Raw genomic sequence first — 27,922 nt, 5'->3', positions numbered from 1 at the left:
TCAGTACTTCATTCGTTTTTTAAAAAATTGTGATAAAACACTCATGACATAAGATTTATCATTTTAGCTATTTTTAGGTGTACAATTCAGTGACATTAAGTATATATGCACAGTGTTGTGCAATCATCACCATTACCTATTCCTAGATTATTTTTCATCATTCCTAACAGAAACTCTGAACCATTTAAACAATAACTCCATATTCCTTGCTACCTCCAGTCCTTGGTAACTTCTATTCTACTTTCTCTCTCTACGAATTTGCCTATTAATAGAATCTCACTACCTTTTATGACTAAATAATATTTCATTATATATATCACTTTATATGTTATCATTATATATGTTATAAATAATTTCCATATATATCACTTAAAAAAACATATTCATCTCCAAAATTTTTTAAAATAATTATTTATTCATTTTTGAGGGACACTTGGGCTTTTTCTGCCTTTGGGCTATTGTGAGTAATGCTGCTGTGAACATTGTTATACAAATATCTGTTCAAATCCCTGCTTTTTTTAAATTATTAAATTTAATGCAGTGACATTGATAAATCAGGGTACATATGTTGAGAGAAAACATCTCCAGATTATTTTGACCTTTGATTGTGCTGTATACCCTTCGCCCAGAGTCAAATTGTCTTCTGTCACCTTCTATCTGGTTTTCTTTTTTTTTTTTGTATTTTTTTTGTATTTTTTTTGTATTTTCCCAAAGCTGGAGATGGGGAGGCAGTCAGACAGACTCCCGCATGCGCCCGACCAGGATCCACCGGCACGCCCACCAGGGGGCGATGCTCTGCCCCTCTGGGGTGTCGCTCTGTCGCAACCAGAGCCACTCTAGCGCCTGGGGCAGAGGCCAAGGAGCCATCCCCAGCGCCCGGGCCATCTTTTGCTCCAATGGAGCCTTGGCTGCGGGAGGGGAAGAGAGAGACAGAGAGGAAGGAGAGGGGGAGGGGTGGAGAAGCAGATGGGCACTTCTCCTGTGTGCCCTGGCCGGGAATCGAACCTGGGACTTCCGCACGCCAGGCCGACGCTCTACCACTGAGCCAACCGGCCAGAGCCTCTATCTGGTTTTCTTTGTGCCCCTCCCCCCACCTCTCTCCTTACTCACCCCCTCCCCCCTCCCCCCACCCCCCCACCCCCGTTGCCATCACATTCTTGTTCGAATCCCTGCTTTTAACTCTTTTGTGTATATACCTAAAAGTGGAGTTGCTGGATTATAGAGTAATTCTCTGTTTAACTATATAAGGAACCACCAAACTTTTCTATAGCAGTTTTACCCTTTTACATCCCAACAATAATATATGAGTGTTCAAATTTCTCCATATCACTCCTATTACATTTTATAAACAGTAACATATTTTTTAAGGAAAAAGTCTTATATATTAGTACTCATCAGCTTTTTCCTGATTTTTGTAGTAAGAGCCCAAGATTTTCATTTTACACTAAGTGCCACAAATTATGTAGCTGGCCCTGGTACTACACTGACAAAAGTTAAAAAGAGTGACAGCACCCAATGTTACCAAGGGTGTAAAGAAACTGGAATTCTCATATATTATTGATGAAAATATAAAATAGTACACCATTTTACAAACTTCTCTGGAAGTTTCTACAGTTAAATGTATTTTTACTTTATGACCCAAGAGAAAGAAAAGCATGTATAAAAAAGACTTATCATGCACCTTGGCCAGGTGGGACCTGGCTCAATGGATAAAGCATTGACCCAGCTTGCCAGAGGTTGCAGGTTCAATCCCCAGCCAAGGCATGTAGGAGAAGCAATCAATGAGTACACAACTAAATGGAACAATTAAGTGAAACAATACATTGATACTTCTCTCTCTCTCTCTCTCTCTCTCTCTCTCTCTCTCTGCCCTTCTCTTTTCCCTCCCTTCTCCCTCCCTCTCCTTCCTTCCTTCCCTCTCTTCTTCTTTCTCAAAACAATGGAAAAAGGTATCATGGATGGAGAGAAGATTAATTTGAGAAACGTTTGGTAGTTAGAATTTTAAGAATAGGATTGACAGGAACAAGACAGGGTTGTCCACTCTCTCCACTCTTATTTAATGTGGTACTAGAGGTTCTTGCCACAGCAATCAGACAAGACAAAGAAATAAAAGGCATCCATATCGGAAAAGAAGAAGTAAAGGTATTACTTTTTGCAGATGATATGATCTTATACATCGAAAACCCCAAAGAATCCACAAAAAGACTACTAGAAACAATAAGCCAATACAGTAAGGTAGCAGGATACAAAATTAACATACAGAAGTCAATAGCCTTTCTATATGCCAACAATGACACATTTGAGAATGAACTCAAAAGAATAATCCCCTTCACAATTGCAACAAAAAAAATAAAATACCTAGGAATAAACATAACAAAGAATGTAAAGGACTTATACAATGAAAACTATAAACCATTGTTAAGGGAAATCGAAAAAGATATTATGAGATGGAAGAATATTCCTTGTTCTTGGTTAGGTAGAATAAATATAATCAAGATGGCCATATTACCCAAAGCAATATACAAATTTAATGCAATTCCCATCAAAATTCCAATGACATTTTTTAAAGAAATGGAGCAAAAAATAATTAGATTTATATGGAACTATAAAAAGCCCTGAATAGCCAAAGCAATCCTAAAGAAAAGGAATGAAGCTGGGGGCATTACAATACCTGACTTCAAACTCTATTATAGGGCCACGACAATCAAAACAGCATGGTATTGGCAGAAAAATAGACACTCAGACCAATGGAACAGAATAGAAAGTCCAGAAATAAAACCACATACATATAGTCAAATAATTTTTGATAAAGGGGCCAACAACACACAATGGAGAAAAGAAAGCCTCTTCAACAAATGGTGCTGGGAAAACTGGAAAGCCACATGCAAAAGAATGAAGCTGGACTACAGTTTGTCCCCCTGTACTAAAATTAACTCAAAATGGATCAAAGATCTAAACATAAGACCTGAAACAATAAAGTACATAGAAGAAGACATAGGTCCTAAACTCATGGACCTGGGCTTTAAAGAGCATTTTATGAATTTGACTCCACAGGCAAGAGAAGTGAAAGCAAAAATTAATGAATGGGACTACATCAGACTAAGAAGTTTTTGCTCAGCAAGAGAAACTGATAACAAGATAAACAGACAGCCAACTAATTGGGAAATGATATTTTTAAACACCTGCTCAGATAAGGGCCTAATATCCAAAATATACAAAGAACTCATAAAACTCAACAACAAACAAACAAACAATCCAATAAAAAAATGGGAAGAGGATATGAACAGACACTTCTCCCAGGAAGAAATACAAATGGCCAACAGATATATGAAAAGATGCTCATCTTCTTTAGTTATTAGAGAAATGCAAATCAAAACTGCAATGAGATACCACCTCACACCTGTTAGATTAGCTATTATTAACAAGACAGGTAATAGCAAATGTTGGAGAGGTTGTGGAGAAAAAGGAACCCTCATCCACTGTTGGTGGGAATGTAAAGTAGTACAACCATTATGGAAGAAAGTATGGTGGTTCCTCAAAAAACTGAAAATAGAACTACCTTATGACCCAGCAATCCCTCTACTGGGTATATACCCCAAAAACTCAGAAACATTGACTCGTAAAGACACATGCAGCCCCATGTTCATTGCAGCATTGTTCACAGTGGCCAGGACATGGAAACAACCAAAAAGCCCGTCAATAGATGACTGGATAAAGAAGATGTGGCACATATACACTATGGAATACTACTCAGCCATAAGAAATGATGACATCGGATCATTTATAGCAAAATGGTGGGATCTTGACAACATTATACGGAGTGAAATAAGTAAATCAGAAAAAAACAAGAACTGCATTATTCCATACGTAGATGGGACATAAAAGTGAGACCAAGAGACATTGATAAGAGTGTGGCGGTTACGGGGGGAGGGGGGAGAGGGAGAGGGAAGGGGGAGGGGGAGGGGCACAAAGAGAACTAGATAGAGGGTGACAGAGGACAATCTGACTTTGGGTGATGGGTATGCAACATAATTGAACGACAAGATAACCTGGACATACATGTTATCTTTGAATATATGTATCTCGATTTACTGATGTCACCCCATTAAAAATAAATAAATAAATAAATAAATAAATAAATAAATAAAATAAATTAAAAAAAAAGAATAGGATTGAGTTCATAGATTGAATGGCTATAAAGAGTGAGGGAACGATAGAAAGGAGAAGGATGTTTTCACACTTTTTGGGGGGGATTGTTTTTTAAGTGCATGGATGGTGATCCCCAATCATGAGTAATGCACACAGGGCCATTTAAGGAGAAGTGATTAATTTGGTTTTGAACATACTGAATTTGAGATGTATTTTCTTTTAGTCATTGTAGCTCATATTCTCTCTCAATCTTTTTCTCTTTCACTCCCACAAAAATAGCACATTGTTTTCCCACATAATATTGTTTTTCCACATAAGAGAACATAGCTCTTTTTTAGCTTCCCTTGTAACCCTGCACTGAATGACCAATCTCCTAAACCTCCGCCTATTCTACCCAGACACTGTCCACAATTCCAGCTATATGCTTTGGACTGCTGGTTCTCATCAAGTCATGGGACATATAAACTTTCAAGTATTTTTCTTGTCTTGTTCTTTTTATGGCATATTTTCTTTTTTTTTTTTTTTTTTTTTTGTATTTTTCCGTAGCTGGAAACCGGGAGAGACAGACAGACTCCCGCATGCGCCCGACTGGGATCCACCCGGCATGCCCACCAGGGGGCGACGCTCTGCCCACCAGGGGGCGATGCGACGCCCCGGAGGGGCGTCGCTCTGTTGCGACCAGAGCCACTCTAGCGCCTGGGGCAGAGGCCAAGGAGCCATCCCCAGCGCCCAGGCCATCTTTGCTCCAATGGAGCCTCGCTGTGGGAGGGGAAGAGAGAGACAGAGAGGAAGGAGAGGGGGAGGGGTGGAGAAGCAAATGGGCGCTTCTCCTGTGTGCCCTGGCCGGGAATCGAACCCGGGACCCCTTGCACACCAGGCCGACGCTCTACCACTGAGCCAACCGGCCAGGGCTTATGGCATATTTTCTAATTTAGCCATCAATATCTTACAAAATAATCAAATTTACTGTATCTTCACCATCTAGAGTTTAGACAATAAGATTCTATATAGTAATATTTGTTACTGATTTGTTGAGATATAGACCAGAATGAACTTAAATGAGTAATGTCTTTTGACTTAGTTATGGAAAGCAGAAACATCACAGTATACATCCCAGGAAAGAAGTTTGGGGATGATATCACTCAACAAATGAGTTTTCCCATTCAGTGCAGTTTTTGGTCTTTTGTTGATATGGATTCATCTTCAAAGAAAAATATGCAGAAAACCAACACTCTAATTGGTCAGATGGTAAAGTATATGCATATTTTATTGTTAGAATGCTGATCAGGGAATTTAGGTCACAGATTTTAATTTTAATGTGTTTATTATTGTTTTATTATTACTCCATTTCTATACTTAATTGGGTACTAGAACTAAATAAGGACACAGTTTGAAATTTTGTATGTTTTTCCAGTCATGCCATGAAGATGTCTGGTCACTAGAAATTGTTATATATAAATTTGGAGGAGGCTTTAATGAATAATGTATAGAAAAATATTTAATAAAGAGCATTAAAAAAATTAGTGACCAAAAAATTCCCATGCTATTTAGGAATCACTTCAAATAATAATTAGTAATAACAAATAATAATTATTATAATTGTTGGTATATAATTTAATATAAACAAATATTATAATATAAATATATGAATAATTTAAATAACTTATAATTATTTCCAAAGTCTTTGTGAAAATGCCTGAGTGTAATGTTTGCCATTTACACTTTTGCTTGCTGTAGGATTGCAGTTTGATTCCAGCTAATCTTGTAGAGGCATTTGGATTATTGATTAACTGTAATGAATCATCTCCTTGCCACCCATTTCTTCCTACTGTGCAACATACTTTAAAGAAAGCCATTGATCCTGAAGGACCACTTTATTTAGCTTCTAAACAGTTCACAACAGAAGATTTTGAAAAGGTAAAGGTAGAAAAAATGATTACCAAGAATACTTGTGCTAAAGTTTCTCAATTTAAATACAGCTAGCTCTCTTTGAGCATTCAGTTTTCTGCATTTAGGATTCTTTTAGTCCAACTTGCTTCTAACTTTTAAACATTTTAAGGACATTGCATAGAAATATTTATGATTATAATTAAATTTTAAAAACTGTGTAAGGACATAGATATTAAAATGTTGAGTTTATTCTTTGCACTACCATTCAGATCACCATAGCTTAAATAAAATGAAAAAAAATTAAATATATTTCTATGGGAAATTAGGATACAGATATACAGTTATTTACATTTTTCCGAGTATTCAAAGGGATTTTTTTTGTATGAATGCCTTCAGCATCTGATCTTAGGAAATATCTATCATGACTCACTAACTCATGTTAATGTCCTGACATGAAAACTTGTGTGGCATATTCAGATAACCTGAGAGTAGATGATATAAATTTAGTAATGATTTTCATAGTTATTAAAGGTACTCAAGTATTTACAAGTGAAACCCTTTTAGTATTAATTATTCAGAAATCTGTCCCCAGTAAAGTATCTGAGTTGGATAGAAAAAAGATAAGGACTATTAGGAAGTGGGAATCCATAGGTCATTAAATTTTGTTTTCATACCTGCCTTCCTGATAGGCATATTGTATAGATAAAAGGTTGAAAGGTGAGGTGTACTTAAAAATGAATTATGAACATTGTTTATTTGCATAGATTAGAACAGAAAAATAACAATATTGTCAATACAGTAAAGGTCTTTTTGTTTATTTTATTCTATAAAAAAGTAGTTTGTCTCTAGGAATTAATATACTAAATATGTAGATATACTAATGACCTGGAGAAATGTTCACTCAGTTCTTCTCTGAAAAACAAAACAAAACAAAAACCTATGGATGTATTAATTAGTCAGGGACTTACTGAATACTTTACATATATAAGCTTATTTCTGTTCTTTTATAGCCTCATGGAAATATATATTATTTTCTTTAAATAGTTTATCATTTAGTTGAGATAAAAAATGACATACATGGAACAAGGGACAATTTAAATGCTAAACTGGGTGGTGCTGACTCTAAGTATTTTCGGATTTCAGAAAGGAAGATATCAAGTAGACTGTAAGAGTTGGGAAAATTTCATAGAGGGGATGAGACTTTAGGAAGGTAAGATTTAGGTGACAGGAAGGATGGGCATGCTAAAGAAAAATAAGAATAGGAGCAAAGACATAAAAGTAGAAATGGGTATCCATGGAAAACTATCAGAAGACTTGTCTGACAGGAGCAAAGATTGTATTATGGAGTCATTGAGATTGGGATTTGGCAAATTTGCAACAAACCTTGAAAAGCTCAGGTTAGCAGGGATATGTTAGACTGGACAGAACAGTTATACTAGGTTAGTGAAATAGTGACAGTGATTTCCCCAAAAGGGAAATCTATCACACAAAAACAGATTAAATGGAATATGTTACAGCATAGGCTCTCCAGGAGGCATACTGAGCTGGAGCTTAATGTGCCATTGTTTAATAGGGAGTGCTCTTCTCTCAATACCTGTAGAAGGGAGAAGGAAGCAGGATTGGATAGAGGAGGAAGACAAGCTGTGATAGGCCCAAAGCTAGCTTTGTTGGCCTTATAGTGTGAGCTCTGGAGATAAAGAGACCCATCAGAGTTGTCCCGCACCTATCTGCAGTCCCATCAGCAGTGCAACAAGGGTTCCCTTTTCTCCACACCCTCGCCAACACTTGTTTGTTGATTTATTGATGATAGCCATTCTGACAAGTGTGAGGTGATTACTCACTGTGGTTTTAAATTTCTTTTCTCTGATGATTAGTTGAGCATCTTTTCATTTGTCTATTGGCTATCTATGTCCTCTTTGGAGAAGTGTCTATTCAGGTCCTTTGCCAGTTTTTTAATAAGATTGTTTGATTTTTTTGGTGCTAAGTTGTGTAAGTTCTTTATAAATTTTGGAAATTAACCCTTTATCAGATGTATATTTGATGAATATACAACCCCATTCAGTGGGTTGTCTTTTCATTTTGTTTATGGTTTCCTTTGCTGTGCAAAAGCTTTTTAGTTTGATGTAGTCTCATTTGTTTATTTTTTCATTGTTCTCTTGCCTGAGGAGATACATCAGAAAGAATATTGCTATAAGAAATGTCTGAGATATTACTGCCTATGTTTTGTCCTAAGATTTTTAAGGTCTTGTGTCTTACAGTTAAGTCTTTAATTCACTTTGAGTCTATTCTTGTGTAAGGTATGAGGAGGTTGCCTAGTTTCATTATTTTTGCATCTATTTGTTCAATTTTCCCAAAACTATATTAAATAGACTGTCTTTACCCCATTGTATGTTCTTGCCTCCTTTGTCAAATACTAGTTGACCATAAAGGCATGGGTTTGTTTCTGGGTTCTCTAGTCTATTCTATTGATTCTGTTTTTATGCTAGTGCCATGCTGTTTTGGTTACTATGGCCTTATAGTATAGTTTGATTTCAGGTTGTGATACCTTCTACTTTGTTCTTCTTTAAAAAGAAGAAAAGGAAGTAAGGAAGGCAAGCTCTAGGGCCAAGGATAGAAAGTTAGGAAATAAACTGTTAAATAATTAAAGCTATTCAAAGGGAAATGAGCTCTGAGGGAAGCATCTCTCCCAATAAAAGGCTCTGAGTATGCCTTTATTCCATGGGAAGCAAAGACTTGAAAGTCATTCCAATACATTGCTCAGAACATTTCTGCACAAAGAGGGAGGAAGAGGTTATTTGGGGTAAACGTTAACATTCTTACAAGTGTATATAAACCTATGATTTAAAATGTTCAATGACTTTGAGATGTCCTTAGATATTTAATCAATTTTGATGTAAAATATGCAAACTTTTAAAAATAAATGACAATATACTTTGCATTTTTGTAATATAGACTATGACAGTGTTGAGTCTCTTAAATTTTTTACACTTTTAATTTAGCTGCTGGCTTTTGCAAAGAATTTGAATGTAGAATTCAACTTGGAAGCAGAAAGAATGATTCATGGCTATTATCTAGCAAGTCGCAGAATAAGAACAGATTCTATATGTGGATCAAAACTTTCAGCATCTGCATTAAAATATTTGTAGGTATTCACTGTAAAATTTTAGTCAATATTGACTTTTAAATGATGTGTTTAATTAACTTATTTATCTGTTTCATTTCTTTCTTTCTTTGTTCAATTGCTGTTGGTTGATTTGTAAATTACTTTGTTCCAAAAAAATCTAAGGTGATTTAACAATCCTTTTGTTATGTTGTTACATTATTCGAACATTCACTGATTTTTTTTCACTAATTTTTATTGGGTCACCTGTATAAGATGTGTCTGAAAAAAGTATACTGATTCAAATGCAAATGTTTGTTTTTTTAAATGTGGCTGTTTACATTTGTTGGAAGAAATTTTTCTTTACCCTTCTTGGTTTTTCTAGCCAGTCTAATAATTAAATCGACATAAAGCAGATTAACAAGAGAAAATAACCAAATTTAATTACATAGCCCATATGAGAACCCCACGTGCATGAGAGGTTCAGGAATAGAAAGTTAAAATGAGTATATATATAATATTTTGAGATAAGGATGAGGTAAGTTGCCTTAGGACTTTAGAGAGGAGGAAGTTTAGTTGCAGGACAATAAGGAGAAGATGTTTAGTAACTAGATACAGTGTGTTTGCCCTGTTCTATAGATAGGTCATAAAAACTTATCTCTGGTAAGAACTCTTATTATGGGCAAAGCCCCAAATTTAAATTCTTTGTTGTGTGTGTGTGTGTGTGTGTGTGTGTGTGTGTGTGTGAGAGAGAGAGAGAGAGAGAGAGAGAGAGAGAGAGAAACAGAGAAGGACAGATAGGGACAGAAAAGGAGGTAGATATGAGAAGCATAAATTCTTTATTGTGGCACCTTAGTTGTTCATTGTCTGCTTTCTCATACATGCCTTGACTGGTGTCTCTAGTTAAGCCAGTGATACCTTGCTCAAGCCAGAGACCTTTGGGATCAAGCCAGCGACCACTGGCTCATGTCTATGATCCCACACTCAAGCCAGCAACCTCATGCTCAAGCTGGTGAGCCCATGCTCAAGCCAGATGAGCCCCTTATCAAGCCAGTGACCTCAGGATTTCAAACCTGGGTCCTCCGCATCCCAGTCCAACATTCTATCCACTGTGCCACTGTCTGGTCAGGCTAAATTTTTTAATCACCCTTAAAAGTTTTTGTATATCCTTCTAGAAATTATTCATTCAAATACTAGCATTTACAAATATATAATTTAAATATATATATAAATTTATTTGAATGTTATATATTTTAGATGAATATTATTTAAACATTACATATACAACATACAAATATATATATTCATATGGCTAAATATTCTTTTTGCCCAAATGGCATCATGCATGGTATATATATTATACTGTCACACTATCAGCCCATTAAGAATTACCTCATTCTGCTTTAATAGCTGCATTACAGTTTTAGTATGTTTTGATATGAGTGTACCATAATTTATTTTTTTATTTTATTTATTTATTTATTTTTTTTTAATTTTTCTGAAGCTGGAAATGATGAGGCAGGCAGACAGACTCCCGCATGCGCCCGACCAGGATCCACCCGGCACGCCCACCAGGGGGCGATGCTCTGCCCATCCTGGGCGTTGCTCTGTTGTGACCAGAGCCACTCTAGTGCCTGAGGCAGAGGCCATGAAGCCATCCCCAGCACCCGGGCCATCTTTTGCTCCAATGGAGCCTTGGCTGCGGGAGGGGAAGAGAGAGACAGAGAGGAAGGAGAGGGGGAGGGGTGGAGAGGCAGATGGGCGCCTCTCCTGTATGCCCTGGCCGGGAATCAAACCCGGGACTTCCGCACGCCAGGCTGACTCTCTACCACTGAGCCAACCGGCCAGGGCCGGTGTACCATAATTTAAACAGTCCCCTACTGGTAGACCATTACTTAATTTGATATATATTAATGTATAACCTCAAATTATAAAGTAGGACCAGGAGTAAAGTCATCCATTAAATAAGTAAGTATCTTGTTATATCTGCAATATAAAATAAGACAAGTGAGGGACCAGCAGGAAATGTCAAGTATGGATCTCTAAGAGATAAATATGTTTAGTTAATTTCTCCAATGGTATCTTATCTTCATAGAGCTAAAAAAAAATGCTAAAGATAAGTCAAGGTAGAAATGAACTGTCATGTTTTAAATTGGTAAACAGAATTGTATAATGTTTTCTATTTTATGAAGTAATATTTAAAATACTTAAATTAGTACTCAATACTCAAAGCGTAAGAGCTCTGGAAGTCCTATTTTTTCTTATGTTTTTTCTCTGTAGTTAAAAGGATATATTTTTAAAATTTTGTTTGTTGATTTTAGAGAGAAGAGAGAGAGAGAAAGGGAGGGGGACAGGAAGCATTAACTCATTGTAGTTGGTTCTCATATGTACTTTGACTCAGTAAGCCAAGGGTTTTCAACTGGCAACCTCAGCCAACCTCAGCATTCCAGGTCAACGCTCTCTACTGTGCCACTACAAGTCAGGCTAAAAAGACACTTTTTATTTAAACTCACATAGCCTCAGTTTACATTTGACTACATTGACCCAAAAATAAAGCTGAGGTAATTTTAATAACTTTAATAAAAAGTAACTCTACTTTTTCCCATTGTAGAAATAAACCCTAGAGGTGGAGATGGGGCTTATAAAGTAGCAAAATAAATGAACCACTGGTCAGAAGAATCATAAAACCTGAATTTTTCTCCTACTTAGATAGGTACCTAAAAACACCATCCTTGATTTTCTGAAGAAGTGGAGCTGAACAATAAATACTCTCCTCTCTCTTTCTGAAAGGTCATGTACATATCTGTTTTGGCCAACATTTTTAGAAGGAGATTGGGTGAGACATCATGAGTATGATAATCAAATTTATAAATAAAAAACTCTGGAGAGATCTTCACAGGCTCGAATGATAGTCTTAGTATTAATATAACAAGAAGAAAATTAATAGGATCAATGTTCTCAGTTAGATCTCAGCCTCCCTAGAACAAGTATGAATGGATGGGAAAGGGTGATGTGGCTTAATATGAAAAAGACTTGAGATTTTTATTCTTTTGATAGTTAATACGAGTAAACAATATAACGTGGCTGTTAATAATACTGTGAATTGGGGGCCCATTAATAGAATATAGTATCATGAGTAAGAAAGTGTTAGTTCAGCCTCTCCTCTACTCTGTTGGTCAAATCACACCTGTAATAATATTATACTGAATAGGAATGTTAATCAAATCTGCTCATTAGCCAGAATGGTAAAGGGCCTGAACATTAGGTCTTTTAACATCTTAGAGGAACTAGGAATATTTATCTTGAGAAAAGAAAATATGTGGCAACTAGAAAAGTTGTGTTTGACTATTTGAAGAGCTGTCACATTTAAGAAGTATTAGGCTTGTTCTGTAATACCAGAAGGCAGAACCAGGGACCAGTGGGTGGAAATTGCAGTGAAACTAATTTCAGCTCATATTTATATATCTCTGTGGGTGAGTCCTAAGATTTCAATTGCCTTATGAATTATCATCTCCATTTTATAGCTGAAATTCAAAATAATCTCAGAAATTAAATAATTCATACAACATCACACGGCTATTAAATTCTGGAGACTTAGTCCAGCTTTTCTGATTCCCAAGTCCAGCAATCATTCAAGTATACTACATGCCTAATGAGAGCTTAAAGGAGATTTTTCAAGTATCAAAGTAGTTTAAAAATAAAGAGATGAATTGCCCTGTGATTCTTAGTGAATCCTAGGAAAACTTTAAAAGAAACTAGACAATAAATAGCCTGGGATGTTTTAGAGAAAATTTAATTATCTGTTGGGAGTTTGAACTTTAATCTCAAAAGTGTCTTCCAACACTGAAATTTCAAGATTATATGAGAATTGAAATAGAGGAATTAACTGAAAGAAAATACCAAGAGTGTGTCTATAAGAGATAGTTAGGTTAATTTTTCCAACAGTGTACTTAGAAGAACAGAATTTGGGGAAAGGAGGTCTAGAATAATTAAGATAAGCCAGGGTGAAAACCAATTCTTTAATTATAAGACAGGATACTTGCTTATTCTAGAATAGTCCATTCAACTTGGTAAGAAAGAATGCTTTGAAAAGAAACTATTTGTGGGGGGTTTTGTTTTTATTTATTTATTTTTTAAGCTGGAAACGGGGAGGCAGTCAGACTCCCACATGCACCCGACTGGGATCCACCCGGCATGCCTACCAGTCGGTAATGCTGTGCCCATCTGGGGCGTTGCTCTGTTGCGAACAGTCATTCTAGCGCCTGAGACAGAGGCCATGGAGCCATCCTCAGCACCCGGGCCATCTTTGCTCGAATGGAGCCTCGGCTGGGGAGGGGAAGAGACAGAGGAAGAAGAGGGGGAGGGGTGGAGAAACAGATGGGCACTTCTCCTGTGTGCCCTGGCTGGAAATCAAACCCGGGACTCCTGCACACCAGGCCGACGCTCACCACTGAGCCAACTGCCCAGGGCTTAAATATTTGTTTTTAAAGAAAGAGTGTGATCTTTAAGGTGTGGCTTATGTTTGCATGTCTTGGTTTGTTCCTGCCAATATATATATATTATCTTTATACTATCAACATATTTTGATTGTCATCAATTTTCTTTTTTAGAGTTTCCTTATCTGAAGCCCATGCTCGACTGAACTTAAGGAAGAAAGTGCTTAAAGAAGATGTACTAATTGCAGCCTTATTATTTGAAACATCTCTTACACTGAAATATGGTAATCTTTTAAATTGTTAATAACTACATTTTAATTACATTTAAACGTAAATATTTGCATTTAAACTTAATAATTACATTTAAACTTCAATATAAGTTAATTACAATATAACAAATAATTACATTTAAACTTAAATACTTTTACTCTGTTAAAGTGTTACATATATTTTAAGTATTTTTTTAAGGAATAACAAATTTCTATCAGTAAGTCTTGTGCTAATTTGAACATTTGTTAATTGCTTATAAGTAGTTATCATTATCTGAAGTTCCTTTTTATAAGATTTCATTTATTGACTCTACAGAGAGAGGAGAGAGGGGGAGGGAACTAGAAGTTTCAACTCATAGTTACTTCACTTTAGCTATTCATTGATTGATTTTCATATGTGCCTTGTCCAGGCAAGCCCTGAACAGGGTTTTGAACCAGTGAACTCAGCATTCCAGGTTGATGCACTATCCACTGCACCACCACAGGCCAGGCCTGAAGTTCCTTATTGTGCATGATTGTTTCTATACTTGAACTTTTGCATTGTTTAAATAATTCTAGGGAAAAAAAATGTACTTCATACAACACATGAAATTTTAAATCTTCCTTTTTAAATGACATGCAACTTTTAATACTCATGTAGTCCCCCACAGAGGCAAAGAATATATGATTTTATTACATCACCACTGTCTCTGAATTGCTAGTTATACTATGACTGTAGCATTTAAGTATTTGAAATGAATGGAGCTTATGGTTTTACTAATACAAACCTTAAAAGAACTCTTAATGTAAGAGTAAAGTTATTCTCACAAAATTCTTTGTTGAAATAAATGAGTTATTAATTTTGATGAGACAAACCATGTTTCTTTTTTTAAAAAATTTTAATGGGGTAACATAGATCAGTCAGGATACATAGGTTCAGAGAAAACATCTCCAGGTTATTTTGACATTTGATTATGTTGCATACCCATCACCCAGTCAAATTGTCTTCCGTCACCTTCTATCTGATTTTCTTCGTGCCCCTCCCCCTCCTCTTCCCTTTTCTCCCCCCCCATAATCACCACACTCTTGTCCATGTCCCTGAGTCTCATTTTTATGTCCCACCTATGTATGGAATCATATAGATCTTAGTTTTTTCTGATTTACTTATTTCACTCAGTATAATGTTATCAAGGTTCATCCATGTTGTTGTAAATGATCCGATGTCATCATTTCTTATGGCTGAGTAGTATTCCACAGTATATATGTACCACATCTTCTTTATCCAATCACCTATTGAAGGGCTTTTTGGTTTCCATGTCTTGGCCATTGTGAACAATGCTGCAGTGAACATCGGGCTGCATGTGTCTTTATGTACCAATCAAACCATGTTTCAAACCAAACTTTAGTTTCAATCCTTGGACTTAAAAACACTGATTTCTGTGTGTATATGTTTAGTGCTTAAATTTACTTTAAATTGAATTTATATTGTAATAACTTCTGCAAAGATCCATTAGAACTTTATAATTATCTAAATCAAGCATTTCTAACCTAGGATCCATGGATGCTTAGAGTCCTAGGGGCTTGTGATTCCCTAAATTATATATAAATTTATATATGTATGTGCTTTATACTTTTTTACTTAGGGAGATAAATCATGACCTCTAGAAAAGGTGAGTTATCATCCTGATTTAGTTCTATTTACCAAAATAGAAAAACCTGGTTCTCAACCAGTACTAAATAATGATATAAATATTTTAAATTTGCTTTATTGTTATATTCTTCTCTTAAAATATTCTTGACATACTTGTTAAAATCTAAGTTACATTATTTTATGTAGCATAAAGAAAAATTGCTGCCAATTTTACTAAGGCATGCCATCAAAGACATAACTAGATTTCATAAGAAGACAAAAATATATGTCTTTGAATTTAGAATCTATAAGTATACTATTAAATACTCCTGCAATAATACAGCTATTTTTGCTTGGTAACTATTCTGTCAATACTTTTTCAAAGCATTTAAGAAAATGTTTGTTGAGCCCTGGCCAGTTGGCTGAGTGATAGAGTGTCAGCCCAGCATGTGGAAATCCCGGGTTCAATTCCCAGCCAGGGCACACAGGTGAAGTGCCCATCTGCTTCTCCACCCTCCTCCCTCTTCTTTCTCTCTATCTTTCTCTTCCCCTCCTGCAGCCAAGGCTCAACTGGAGCAAAGTTGGCCTGGGCACTGGATGGCTCCATGGCCTCCTTCCTCAGGCGCTAGAATGGCTCCAGTTGCAACGGAGCAATACCCCAGATGGGAAGAGCATTGCCCCCTGGTGGGCATGCTGCGTGGATCCTGGTCGGGCGCAATGGGAGTCTGTCTTTCTGCCTCCCTACTTCTCACTTCAGAAAAATACAAAAAATAAAAATATAAAAAATAATACTAAAAAAAGAAAGAAAGAAAATGTTGAGGAAAATAAAACTATGTGAAAATACTTCTTTTCCTTTAATTTGTTTTTGTTTTCATAATAAATTTCAGTTAGTTATATTGACTTTAAAGTCTTAAACAAAACAATGTTAAGAGCTCCTTAAATGTTACTTTAAACATAGCAAGAAAATCATCAGTACTCAGGGAGATTTTCCTTGGATACAAAAACCAATAGGCTGTCCTCAAAAACTAGATTTAGGAGTTGGGGCAGCGGGAAGAGGTGCGAATTAAGGAAAACTCCCAGGTTTCTGCCTTGAGAAACTGAGTGGATCATGGTACCATTTACCAAGACTGGGAAGAAAGAAAAATTTGAGGGAGAAAAATCTAATTATAGACATAAGTTTGAAACATTGTATGAGTATTAATAAACATATATAAGAATATGAATTTTAGAACAGTTCTAACCTAGAAATATAATTTAGGAGTCATCAGCACAGAGATGCTACTCAAAGACATGGAATAGATGAAATCACCTAGAGAGACCACAGAGAATTCCACCACTGCCCTTGAAGATTCCAATATTTAGAAATGGGAATGAGGAGGAGGAACTAACAAAGGAGACTGAGAAGTAGCAGCTAGAATGTAAACAGAAAATCAAGTGTGGTATTACAGAAGCCAAGGAAAGAGAGTATTTCAAGAAAGGAGCATGGTAGTCAGCTGTATCAGGTGCTACTGAGAGTTTAAGTATGATTAGATTTGGCATGGCTATGATCAGAACTAATTCAATGGAGGAGGTTTGGGTGAGGTAGGAAGTGAAGATATGAAGATCATATGATGTTCAATAAAGAGTAAAACTAATGATACTACAGAAAGAGGGGAATATCAAGAGTGAAGTTCTTTAAAAGGGAGAGAGGGATGGGATCGAGAGCATATATGACAGTATTAGCCTGTGACTGAAGAGTCACTTTTTTTTTATAGGAGGGAAGACAATGGATACAGAATCAGGTGGGGCTGAAGATTTTGTGATATACTCTACACAAGGTGATTATCAATTAAGAACAAAATGTTTGAGGAGACAATGGAATATAATAGTCACTGTGAAGGATAGAAAAGCAGTATGCTAGAGAAACTCAGCAGGGTTGTCAAACAGTACAAGTACCCATTTGAGGTTTCTGTGCCTTAAAGTGAAACCCAGAATGCCAACTGCATGTGATTTTCTGCCTAGCAGCCTGAGTGCAGGCACAGAGTAAATGGTTGGGTTTATACAAGTTGAAGTTCTGATAGGTGCGTGTGGCAGTGTTGCAGAGGAGCAAGGGAGTGGGTAGGCAATGGCAAAGGGAGGGACTCAAATTGGTTAAAAGAGGAAAGTGAATTGAAAGAAGCAGATTGGAGGTCACTGAGATATAAGTAGTATAGGGGAGCAGGATATTTAAAGTCATGGTTTTTAAGTAAGTTTCTGGTAATATGAAGTGTCCTGTGACCTTAATGTGTGGTGGAAGTAGAGGGGGAAAAGTTAGGACACAAGGAGGTCAGGAGTTAAATGGGTCATTCACATGGAAATCACTGAATGGCAGATATTAGGGAAGAGAGGAAGATTGTGAGTCAAAGGCTTAGAGCTGGTTGTTGACTGTGGAAAGGGATGGGCTGATAAAGCCCGGATAGCATTGGGCATTAAAGGAAGAAAGATTTTTTCAAAATTTCATTTATTGATTTTTTAGAGAGAGGAGTGAGAAAAGGGATGGGGAGGAAGGAAGCATCAACTTGCAGTCGTTGCTTCTCATATGGGCCTTGACAGGGAAAGCCCAGGGTTTTGAAACAGCAACTGCAACATTCCAGGTTGATGCTCTATCCACTGTGCAACTACAGGTCAGGCAGATTTTTACCAAGAGGATAATGGGCAATAATGATCTGGAAGCAGCAAAGGGACAGCAAGTTAGGTACTACTGACTATCTTATATGATACTAAGGTATGTGGGGTGTTTGATAAAAAGCAGCTTAACTTTAGATAGCCACAAGGAAAGCAGTGCTGTTGGGGACAACATGTTTCAAGTAAGGTAAAGCAGTAAAGGGAGCAGTCACCAAAGTCTGAGGTTATAAAAGTGTTTACTTAAGACAGACACTTTTAGGAAGGTAGGCACTGTCAGCTAAACTAGCAATTATACTCCTGGACAGGCACATTTAGGTATTCATTCAATGAATCAACCAATGAAACAATGTAAGAGCTAATCTCCTACAGTAATAGTCAAGTATTTTTTTAATTGTGATGAAATATACAGAGGATTCCCAGATGGCAGCAGAGTAGGCAGATGCACAGACTGCCACCTCCCACCACCAAACTGGATTACAAATTAATTTAGGAACAATCATCGTGAAGAACCAACTTTGGTCTAAAAGAACAGGACTCAACCTGTGGTAGCGCAGTGGATAAAGCGACGACCTGGAAATGCTGAGGTCGCCGGTTTGAAACCCTGGGCTTGCCTGGTCAAGGCACATATGGGAGCTGATGCTTCCTGCTCCTCCCCCCTTCTCTCTCTCTGTCTCTCTCTCTCTCCTTTCTAAAAAAATGAATAAAATAAAATTTAAAAATATGTTAAAAAAATAAAAGAACAGGACTCAAAAACCAAGGAGCACAGAAGAATCCACACCGATCCTGGTAGGGAGTATGGGGGCATGGTGGTGGCTCCCCTGCTCCCAGGAGTGAGGAGAGGCTGAAGTTGAGGGTCCAGAAGGGCTCTCATTACAAGGAGACCCTGAGAGGTGGGGGCCCTCAGTCTCAGAACCGGAGACCCAGCCTAGAAACCCTGGGACTGGAGGAGACAGCTGGACAGCATTGAATGGGGAGAAGAGTGAAAATTCAGTATGTGGGAAGTGGCTGGGGTGCTTTAAAGGGACAGAGCAGAATATATTGCTCACAGCCACTTGCCTGGGGCTCCGGGGGCTAGGAGGGCTGAGAGGACTGACTGGTCCCCCATGAGAAAAGTAGGGAGAGCAAGACAAAGGGTGACAGGGAGAGGAGTGCCTGAGCTGACCTGAGTTAAGCTGACTCATTCTCCAATGCAGAGGCGGCCATAGATGGGAGAGGGGTTGAGCCCTCTGCCCAGCACATGCCTAAAGTGGATCCAGGTGTCCCACCTCCAAAGAGCTGTCAGCTACAATCAGCACGAAAGACACTGCAGAAAGGAGGAAGTAAGGGGGAGGGACAGTGACTCAGGTTTCCAGGGAGACCTGAGCTACACCTCCCACTTCATACTGAGAACATGCCCCACCCCGAGAGTAACTGGCAGAACATACCTTCAGATTCTCAGAGGTCAAACCCACTGCATTCCTGGATAGTTTCAACTAAGCTCCCTACTGAGTTAAGCAACTGGACAGCAGGCAAATCAGAACTTGAAAGCGGGCTTTACTAGTTAAGGAGACCACAACTCGAACAAGCCTGCAAACCACACACAGGAACAATGGGAAGACAGAGGAACTAAGCCATATGAATCAACAAGAAAAATCTCCAGAGAAAGAGCTGGATGAAATGGAAGTAATTAAGTTACCAGATGCAGAGTTTAAAATAATGATTGTTAGGATGCTTAAGGATCTCAAAGCTACAATGGATAGACTTAATGAGCACCTAAATAAAAAAATTGTAAGCATCAAAAAGGACACTGAGCCCTGGCCGGTTGGCTCAGCGGTAGAGCGTCGGCCTAGCGTGCGGAGGACCCGGGTTCGATTCCCGGCCAGGGCACATAGGAGAAGCGCCCATTTGCTTCTCCACCCCTCCGCCGCGCTTTCCTCTCTGTCTCTCTCTTCCCCTCCCGCAGCCAAGGCTCCATTGGAGCAAAGATGGCCCGGGCGCTGGGCATGGCTCTGTGGCCTCTGCCTCAGGCGCTAGAGTGGCTCTGGTCGCAATATGGCGACGCCCAGGATGGGCAGAGCATCGCCCCCTGGGGGGCAGAGCACCACCCCTGGTGGGTGTGCCGGGTGGATCCCGGTCGGGTGCATGCGGGAGTCTGTCTGACTGTCTCTCCCTGTTTCCAGCTTCAGAAAAATGAAAAAAAAAAAAAAAAAAAAAAAAAAAAGGACACTGAAATCATAAAAAAGAATCGGACAGAAATGACAAACTATCAGAAATGAAGACTATACTAGAAGGAATTAAAAGCAGGCTGGATGAAGCACAGGATCGAATCAGCGACTTAGAGGACAAGATGAGTGAAAGCACGGAAGCACAACAGCAAAGAGAAAAGAGGACCAAAAAGTCTGAGGAAACTCTTAAGAGTGCTCTGTGACAACATGAAGATAAACAATATCCGCATAATTGGGCTTTCTGAAGGAGAAGAAAAAGAACAAGGGATAGAGAACCTGATTGAAGAAATCATAGCTGAAAATTTCCCTAAATTGATGCAGAAAAGAGTCACACAGATTCAAGAAGCACAGAGAAAGAATCCCATTAAAAAAGAACCCAAAGAGACCCACACCAAGACACATCATAATCAAAATACCAAAGCTAAGAGATAAAGAATATGAAAAGCTGCAAAAGAAAAGCAGTCAATCACCTACAAAGGAAACCCCATAAGGATGACATCCTACTTTTCAACAGAAACACTTGTGGCCAGAAGGGAATAGCAAGAAATAGTCAAAGTAATGCAGAACAAGAGCCTATAACCAAAACTTCTTTATTCAGCAAGGCTATCATTTAAAATTAGAGGAGAAATAAAAAGCTTCCCAGACAAAAAGAAAAAAAAAATAGACACACACAAAAAACAAAAAACCTCGAGGAATTCATTACAACCAAACAAATGCTGCAAGAAATGTTAAGGGACCTGCTATAAACAGAACAAAGTGGGGGGGGGGATCTAGTAAAAGAGGAATGTAGATTTAAAGAATAAAATGGCAATAAATAACTATATATCAATAACCTTTCCACTCTGGACTAAATGCTCCAATCAAAAGACATAGGGTAGCTGCATGGATAAGAAAACAGGACCTGTACATATGCTGTCTACAAGAGACCCACCTCAAAACAAAAGATACGCATAGACTGAAAGTAAAAGGATGGAAAATATTTCATGCAAACAGAAATGAAAAAAAAAGAAGCTGGGGTAGCAATATTTATATCTGACAAAATAGACTTTAAAACAAAAACTATAGTAAGGGATAAAGAAGGTCATTACATAATGATAAAGGGAACAATCCAACAGGAAGAGATAACCATTATTAATATCTATGCATCTAATACATGAGCACCTAAATATATAAACAGACTTTGATGACATAAAGGGTGAGATCAACAGTGATACTATAATAGTGGGGGATTTCAATACCCCACTAACATCACTGGATAGATCCTCAAGAAAGAAAATTAACAAAGAAACAGACTTAAAGGACACACTAGATCAACTGGATTTAATAGATATCTTCAGAACCTTTCACCCTAAAGCAGCAGAATACACATTTTTTTTCAAGTGCTCATGGTACATTCTATAGGACAGGACACATGTTAGGGCATAAAACGAATCTCAACAAATTTAAGAAGATTGAAATCATAGGAAGCATCTTCTCTGACCACAATGGCATAAAACTAGAAATCAACTACAATAGAAAAACTAAAAAACACTCAAACACTTGGAAACTAAACAGCATGTTATTGAATAAAGAATGGGTCAGCAATGAGATCAAGGAAGAAATAAAAAATTTCCTTAAAGAAATGAAAATAAGCATACAACAACTCAAAATTATGGGACACAGCAAAGGCAGTCCTGAGAGGGAAATTCATAGCAGTACAGGCAACCCTAAAAAGCTAGAAAAAGCTCAAATAAACAACTTAATCCTGCAACTAAAAGAACTAGAAAAAGAACAGCAAATAAAGCCCAGAGGAAGTAGAAGGAAAGAAATAATAAAGATCAGAGCAGAAATAAATGACATAGAAGCTAAAAAAACAATACAGAGGATCAATGAAACCAAGAGCTGATTCTTTGAAAAGGTAAACAAGATTGATGAACCTTTAACCAGACTCACCAAGAAAAAAAGAGGACTCAAATAAATAAAATTAGAAATGAGAGTGGAGAAGTAACAACTGATATAGCAGAAATACAAAGAATTGTAAGAAAATACTATGAAGAACTGTATGCCAAAAAACTAGACAACCTAGGTGAAATGGACAAATTCCTTGAAACATATAATCTTTCCAAAAATCAATCTGGAAGAATCAGAAAACCTAAACAGACCGATTACAACAAATGAGATCGAAACAGTTATCAAAATACTCCCAACAAACAAAAACCCTGAGCCAGATGGCTTCACAGGCGAATTCTACCAAATACTCAAAGAAGAACTAACTCCTATCCTTCTCAAGCCATTTCAAAAAATTCAAGAGGAGGGAGGACTTCCAAGCTCCTTTTATGAGGCAGCCATAATTCTGATTCCAAAACCAGGCAAAGACAATACAAAGAAAAAACTGCAGGCCAATATCCCTGATGAATTTAGATGCTAAAATTCTCAACAAAATATTAGCAAACAAGATCCAGCAATACATGAAAAAAATCATACATCATGATCAAGTAGAATTTATTCTGGGGAGGCAAGGCTGGTACAATATATGCAAATCAATCAATGTGATTCATCACATAAGCATAAGGAAGGAGAAAAACCACATGATAATATCAATAGATGCAGAAAAAGCATTTGATAAAATCTAGCACCCATTTATGATCAAAACTCTCAGCAAAGTGGGAATACAGGGAACATATCTCAACATGGTAAAGGCCATCTATGACAAACCACAGCCAACATCATACTCAATGGGCAAAAGTTAAAATCCCCTTAAGATCAGGAACAAGGCAGGGGTATCCACTTTCACTACTCTTATTCAACATAGTTCTGGAAGTCCTAGCCACAGCAATCAAACAAGAAGAAATAAAAGGCATCCAAATTGGAAAAGTAGAACTATCATTATTTGCTGATATGATACTGTACATAGAAAACCTTCAAGTCCCAGTCAAAAAACTACTGGACCTTCCAAATAGCTCCAGATATATGGAAAAGATTTATATAGGCGGAAGGGGATCCTCAAACCCCTCAGTGAGATCTTCTGAGCATGGCTTTTAAGATACCAAGAGGCGGAAAAAGCCCAGAGATCAGGTGAACTACCAGCTTTTAGGATACGCCCTTAAAGGCTCCAACACCCTAAAGGGGTCTCATAGGATGCCATCTGGGTCCTGCTTCAATAGTGGAAAGGAAGGTCATTGAGCTAAAGCCTGCCAGACTTACATGCCTCTGCTGTGAGGAAACAGGGACACTGGAAGGTAGGCTTCCCCTTGCTCCTCTAAGGGAGGGTTCAGTCTCTTCCAGCCCTGCTCCAGCCACCTATGACCTAACCTTGCCCAGAATGCTGGGGTTTCCCACTGAAGGTTGAAGGTGCCCAGGGCCGTCAGCCCCATCTACGACACTGTGGACAAGCCTAGGGTATTTCTTCCAAGCAGGTAAACTGATCTCATTTGCACAAGGGCCACTTAAATATGTCTTGCCTGAATAGTCAGGTTTTTTATTCTTCCCTCGAGGATCTGTTGTGGGTGTTGATAGTCCTATTTTCTGCTGCTTTGTTTAATATATAGTGTTTCCTCTATTCCTCCTACCTCAATGCCCCACACATATTTCAGGCTGGGACCTGCTCCTAATTTAGAGCTCTTTCCCCCTTTTGCCAACTTCTATTATGAATCTACCTTTGCCACCCAGCTTAGTGTATCCCAAGGTTCTCTTTACCATGCCACAGTCGCAGAGCTCCAGGGAAAAGCAACCTGGTCTTATCTCTCCAGGCAGAGGAGAACAGAAGCTCCATCTCCACACATGCTGCAGATGGCTTTTCCAGTCTATCTGAATCATTACCAGCTAGAAGCAGTGGTCATTGGGACTTGGTCGTGAGCTGCAAAGTATAGAATTGTGACAATTCCAGTGCCATGCGGACTTTTCCTGGACTCCTGCTCCTTGTGACAGCTCCTAACAGATTGAACTGGGGTTGGGTTGTGTTTTTCAGGGATTTGGCATGGTGATGGTGCCAACTTGGACTTGGTGAACATGTTAAGGACACTACTCTTTTATGGATTCTTGCTGTATTGGCCAAGAGTTTGCTTAAAGGCTTTAATCACTGTAAAAAAAAATAAAATAGAAGACTGGATAAAGAAGATGTGGCACATACACACCATGGTATACTATTCAGCCATAAGAAATGATGACATCGCATCATTTACAACAAAATGGTGGGATCTTGATAACATTACACGGAGTGAAATAAGTAAATCAGAAAAAAACAAGAACTGCAGGATTCCATACATTGGTGGGACATAAAAACGAGACTAAGAGACATGGACAAGAGTGTGGTGGTTACGGGGGGTGGGGGGAGGGAAGAAGGGAGAGGAGGAGGGGGAGAGGCACAAAGAAAACTAGATAGAAGGTGACAGAGGACAATCTGACTTTGGGTGATGGGTATGCAACATAATTGAATGACAAGATAACCTGGACATGTTCTCTTTGAATATATGTACCCTGATTTATTGATGTCACCCCATTAAAATTAATAAAAATTTATTTATAAAAAAACAACAACAAACTACTGGACCTGATAAATGAATTCAGCAAGGTGGCAGGATATAAAATTAATATTAAGAAATCAGAGGCATTTTTATACACCAACAATGAACTGTCTGAGAGAAAAATTAATAAAACAAGCCCCTTCACTATTGCAACAACAAAAAAATAAAGTAACTAGGAGTAAATTTTAAAAAGTAGGTTAAAGACTTGTACTTGGAAAATTATAAAACATTGATAAAAGAAATCAAGGAAGATACAAACAAGTGGAAGCATATTCCGTGTTCACGGATAGGAAGAATAAACATCATTTAAATGTTTATATTACCCAAAGCAATTTATAAATTCAATGCAACTCTTATTAAAATACCAATGACATACCTCAAAGATATAGAACAAATATTCAAAAAATTCATATGGAACCAAAAAAGAACATGAATAGCCTCTGCAATCTTGAAAAAGAATAAAGTGGGTGGTATCACACTTCCTGATATCAGGTTATATTACAAGGCCATTGTACTCAAAACAGCTTGGTACTGGCATAAGAACAGGCATATAGATCAATGGAACAGAACAGAAAACCCAGAAATAAACCCGCACCTTTATGGACAATTGATATTTGACAAAGGAGGTAAGAGCATACAATGGAGTAAAGACAGTCTCTTTAAAAAATGGTGTTGGGAAAATTGGACAGCCAGCTGTAAAAAAATGAAACTAGACCACCAACTTACACTATTCACAAAAATAAACTCAAATGGATAGAAGACTTAAATGTAAGTCTTGAAATCATAGGCATCTTAGAAGAAAACATAGGCAGTAAGCTCTCCGACATCTCTCGCAGCAATATATTTGCTGATTTATTCCAAGGGCAAGTGAAATAAAGGACAGGATAAAGAAATAGGACTATATCAAACTAAAAAGCTTTTGCACAGCTAAAGACAATATGAACAATATAAAAAGACAAACATATAATGGGAGAACATATTTGACAATACATCTGATAAGGGGTTAATAACCAAAATTGATAAAGAACTTGTAAAACTCAACACCAGGAAGATAAACAATCCAATAAAAAAATGGGCAAAAGAAATGAATAGATTTCTCCAAAGAGGACATACAGATGGCCAATAGGCAGATGAAAAAATTTTAATCACTAATCTTTAGAGAAATGCAAATTAAAACCACCATGAGATAACACCTCCCACCAGTCAGAATGGCACTCATTAACAAAACACACAAGTGCTGGTGAAGATGTGGAGAAAAGGGAACCTTTTGCACTGCTGGTGGAAATGCAGACTGGTGCAGCCACTGTGGAAAACAGTATGGAGAGTCCTCAAAAAATTAAAAGTGGAACTGCCTTTTGATCCAGCCATCCCACTTTTAGGACTATATCCTAAGTAACCAAATCACTGATTCAAAAGAAATGCACCTCCATGTTTACGGCAGCACTGTTTACAATAGCCAAGATCTGGAAACAGCCCAAGTGCGCATCAGTGGACGAGTGGATTAAAAAGCGGTGGTACATACAGAAAATGGATTATGGGGCCATGAAAAAGAAGGAAATCTTACCTTTTGCTACATGGATGGACCTGGAAACTATTATGTTAAGTGAAATAAGCCAGGCAGAGAAAGAAAAATATCATATAATATTATTCATTTGAGAAATCCAATGAATATAAACTGAGGGTTCATATTTAGGAATGGAATAGAGACAGAGGTGGGATCAAACAGACCATAGGGAAAGAAGACAGAGGGAAAGGGGATGATAGGATGGGATCAGAGAAGGAAAAAAGATTGGTGAAATTATATATACATAACACAGCATTATAGAGTGAAAAGCAAATCCTGGAGGGAAGGGGGGGAGGATGTTGCAGGGAGGGGGCAAGGGGATGTTGAGGGGAACATGGGGGAAGGGGGATGCATTTGGGGGGGACACTAAAATCTATGTAAACAATAAATTTTAAAAAGATATAAAAAAATCTTAGTATAGAAATTAAGTCATCCACGCAAATAAGTAAAACAAAATCAACACAATAAAAATAGGTCATTTATGAGAAAAAAAAAACATAACAGTGGTGTTATGTACATTCACATTGTTGCCACAACCCATGTCAATAACCTTTTCATTTCCCCAAACTGAAATTTCATACCCATTAAGTAACTTCCCACTCTTCCCCTTTTCCCAGCCCCTGAACACCACCATTCTACACTCAATCTCAGTGAATTTGACTTCTCTAGTACCTCATATTAAGTGGAATCATAGATTGGTCCTTTTTGTTTGGCTTATTTTAGTATAATTTCTTCAAGGTTCATCCATGTTGTAGCATGCATTAGAATTTCTTTCCTGTTTAAGACTGAATAATAATATTTAGCATTTTAAGGAGTATTTCTCATTTACACTTTTTTCCTTCTTCACATAGGGGCTGCTGTGTTTTGTATTGCTCCAAATGCAGTATTTCCGTTTGAACTATATAATGAAGAATATTTAGAACAAAGGGATATCTATCTGACTCAGTGCCAGCAACAGCTCCTACAGTTTATTGCCACATATGGACCCGGGTCATCTATTTTCACTAGTGATGAATAGGCAATCTGGGGAAAATTTTCTTCATTCCTACTTATGCAATGAAAAGAAATAAGAGTAATTTTGAAGTAATGCTTCAGGTAGTATTGTGTGTAGTACATTAGAATGCCACCTTAAAAATATAAAATAATGGTCTCTTTTTAAGTTAATTGCTAATAAACATTAATTCAGATCCCAAAGCCAATAGCAGAAATTTAAAATTTAGGAGAATCCTTAAAAAAAAAAAAAAATACTCTGGCTAGCCCAGTGTTTCAGAGATAAAACTGTAACGAATGTTGGAAGTTAAGCAATGCATAAAATGATAACTGTTATGTAGTTCCTGCCATTTGTCACAAGATGGCAACAGCACTTTAACTTTTTTATTTTTTATTTTATTTATTCATTTTTAGAGAGACAGAGAGAGAGAAGGGGGGGGAGGAGCTGGAAGCATCAACTCCCATATGTGCCTTCACCAGGCAAGCCCAGGGTTCCAAACTGGCGACCTCAGCATTTCCAGGTCGATGCTTTATCCACTGCGCCACCACGGGTCAGGTCGGCAACA

The 27,922-nt window shown here is 37.6% G+C and overlaps 1 protein-coding gene across 1 annotated transcript in view; it reads left to right on the top strand.

Moving 5' to 3' along the window:
- MCMDC2 (minichromosome maintenance domain containing 2) overlaps positions 1 to 27,543 on the top strand; it is a 42,762-nt gene extending 15,219 nt beyond the window's left edge. The window contains exons 10-14 of the mRNA XM_066372446.1: positions 5,231 to 5,397; positions 5,887 to 6,066; positions 9,039 to 9,181; positions 13,750 to 13,859; positions 27,218 to 27,543. Coding sequence (XP_066228543.1) covers positions 5,231 to 5,397; positions 5,887 to 6,066; positions 9,039 to 9,181; positions 13,750 to 13,859; positions 27,218 to 27,384 — 767 coding nt within the window. The 3' untranslated portion in view covers positions 27,385 to 27,543. The remainder of the gene's footprint in view (positions 1 to 5,230; positions 5,398 to 5,886; positions 6,067 to 9,038; positions 9,182 to 13,749; positions 13,860 to 27,217) is intronic.
- The last annotated feature ends 379 nt before the right edge of the window (positions 27,544 to 27,922 follow it).

Source organism: Saccopteryx leptura, chromosome 3 (assembly GCF_036850995.1).
Source record: "Saccopteryx leptura isolate mSacLep1 chromosome 3, mSacLep1_pri_phased_curated, whole genome shotgun sequence".
Classification (NCBI taxonomy): domain Eukaryota; kingdom Metazoa; phylum Chordata; class Mammalia; order Chiroptera; family Emballonuridae; genus Saccopteryx; species Saccopteryx leptura.
Note: the sequence above shows the minus strand (reverse complement) of the source record. Positions and strands in the feature narration are given on the sequence as shown.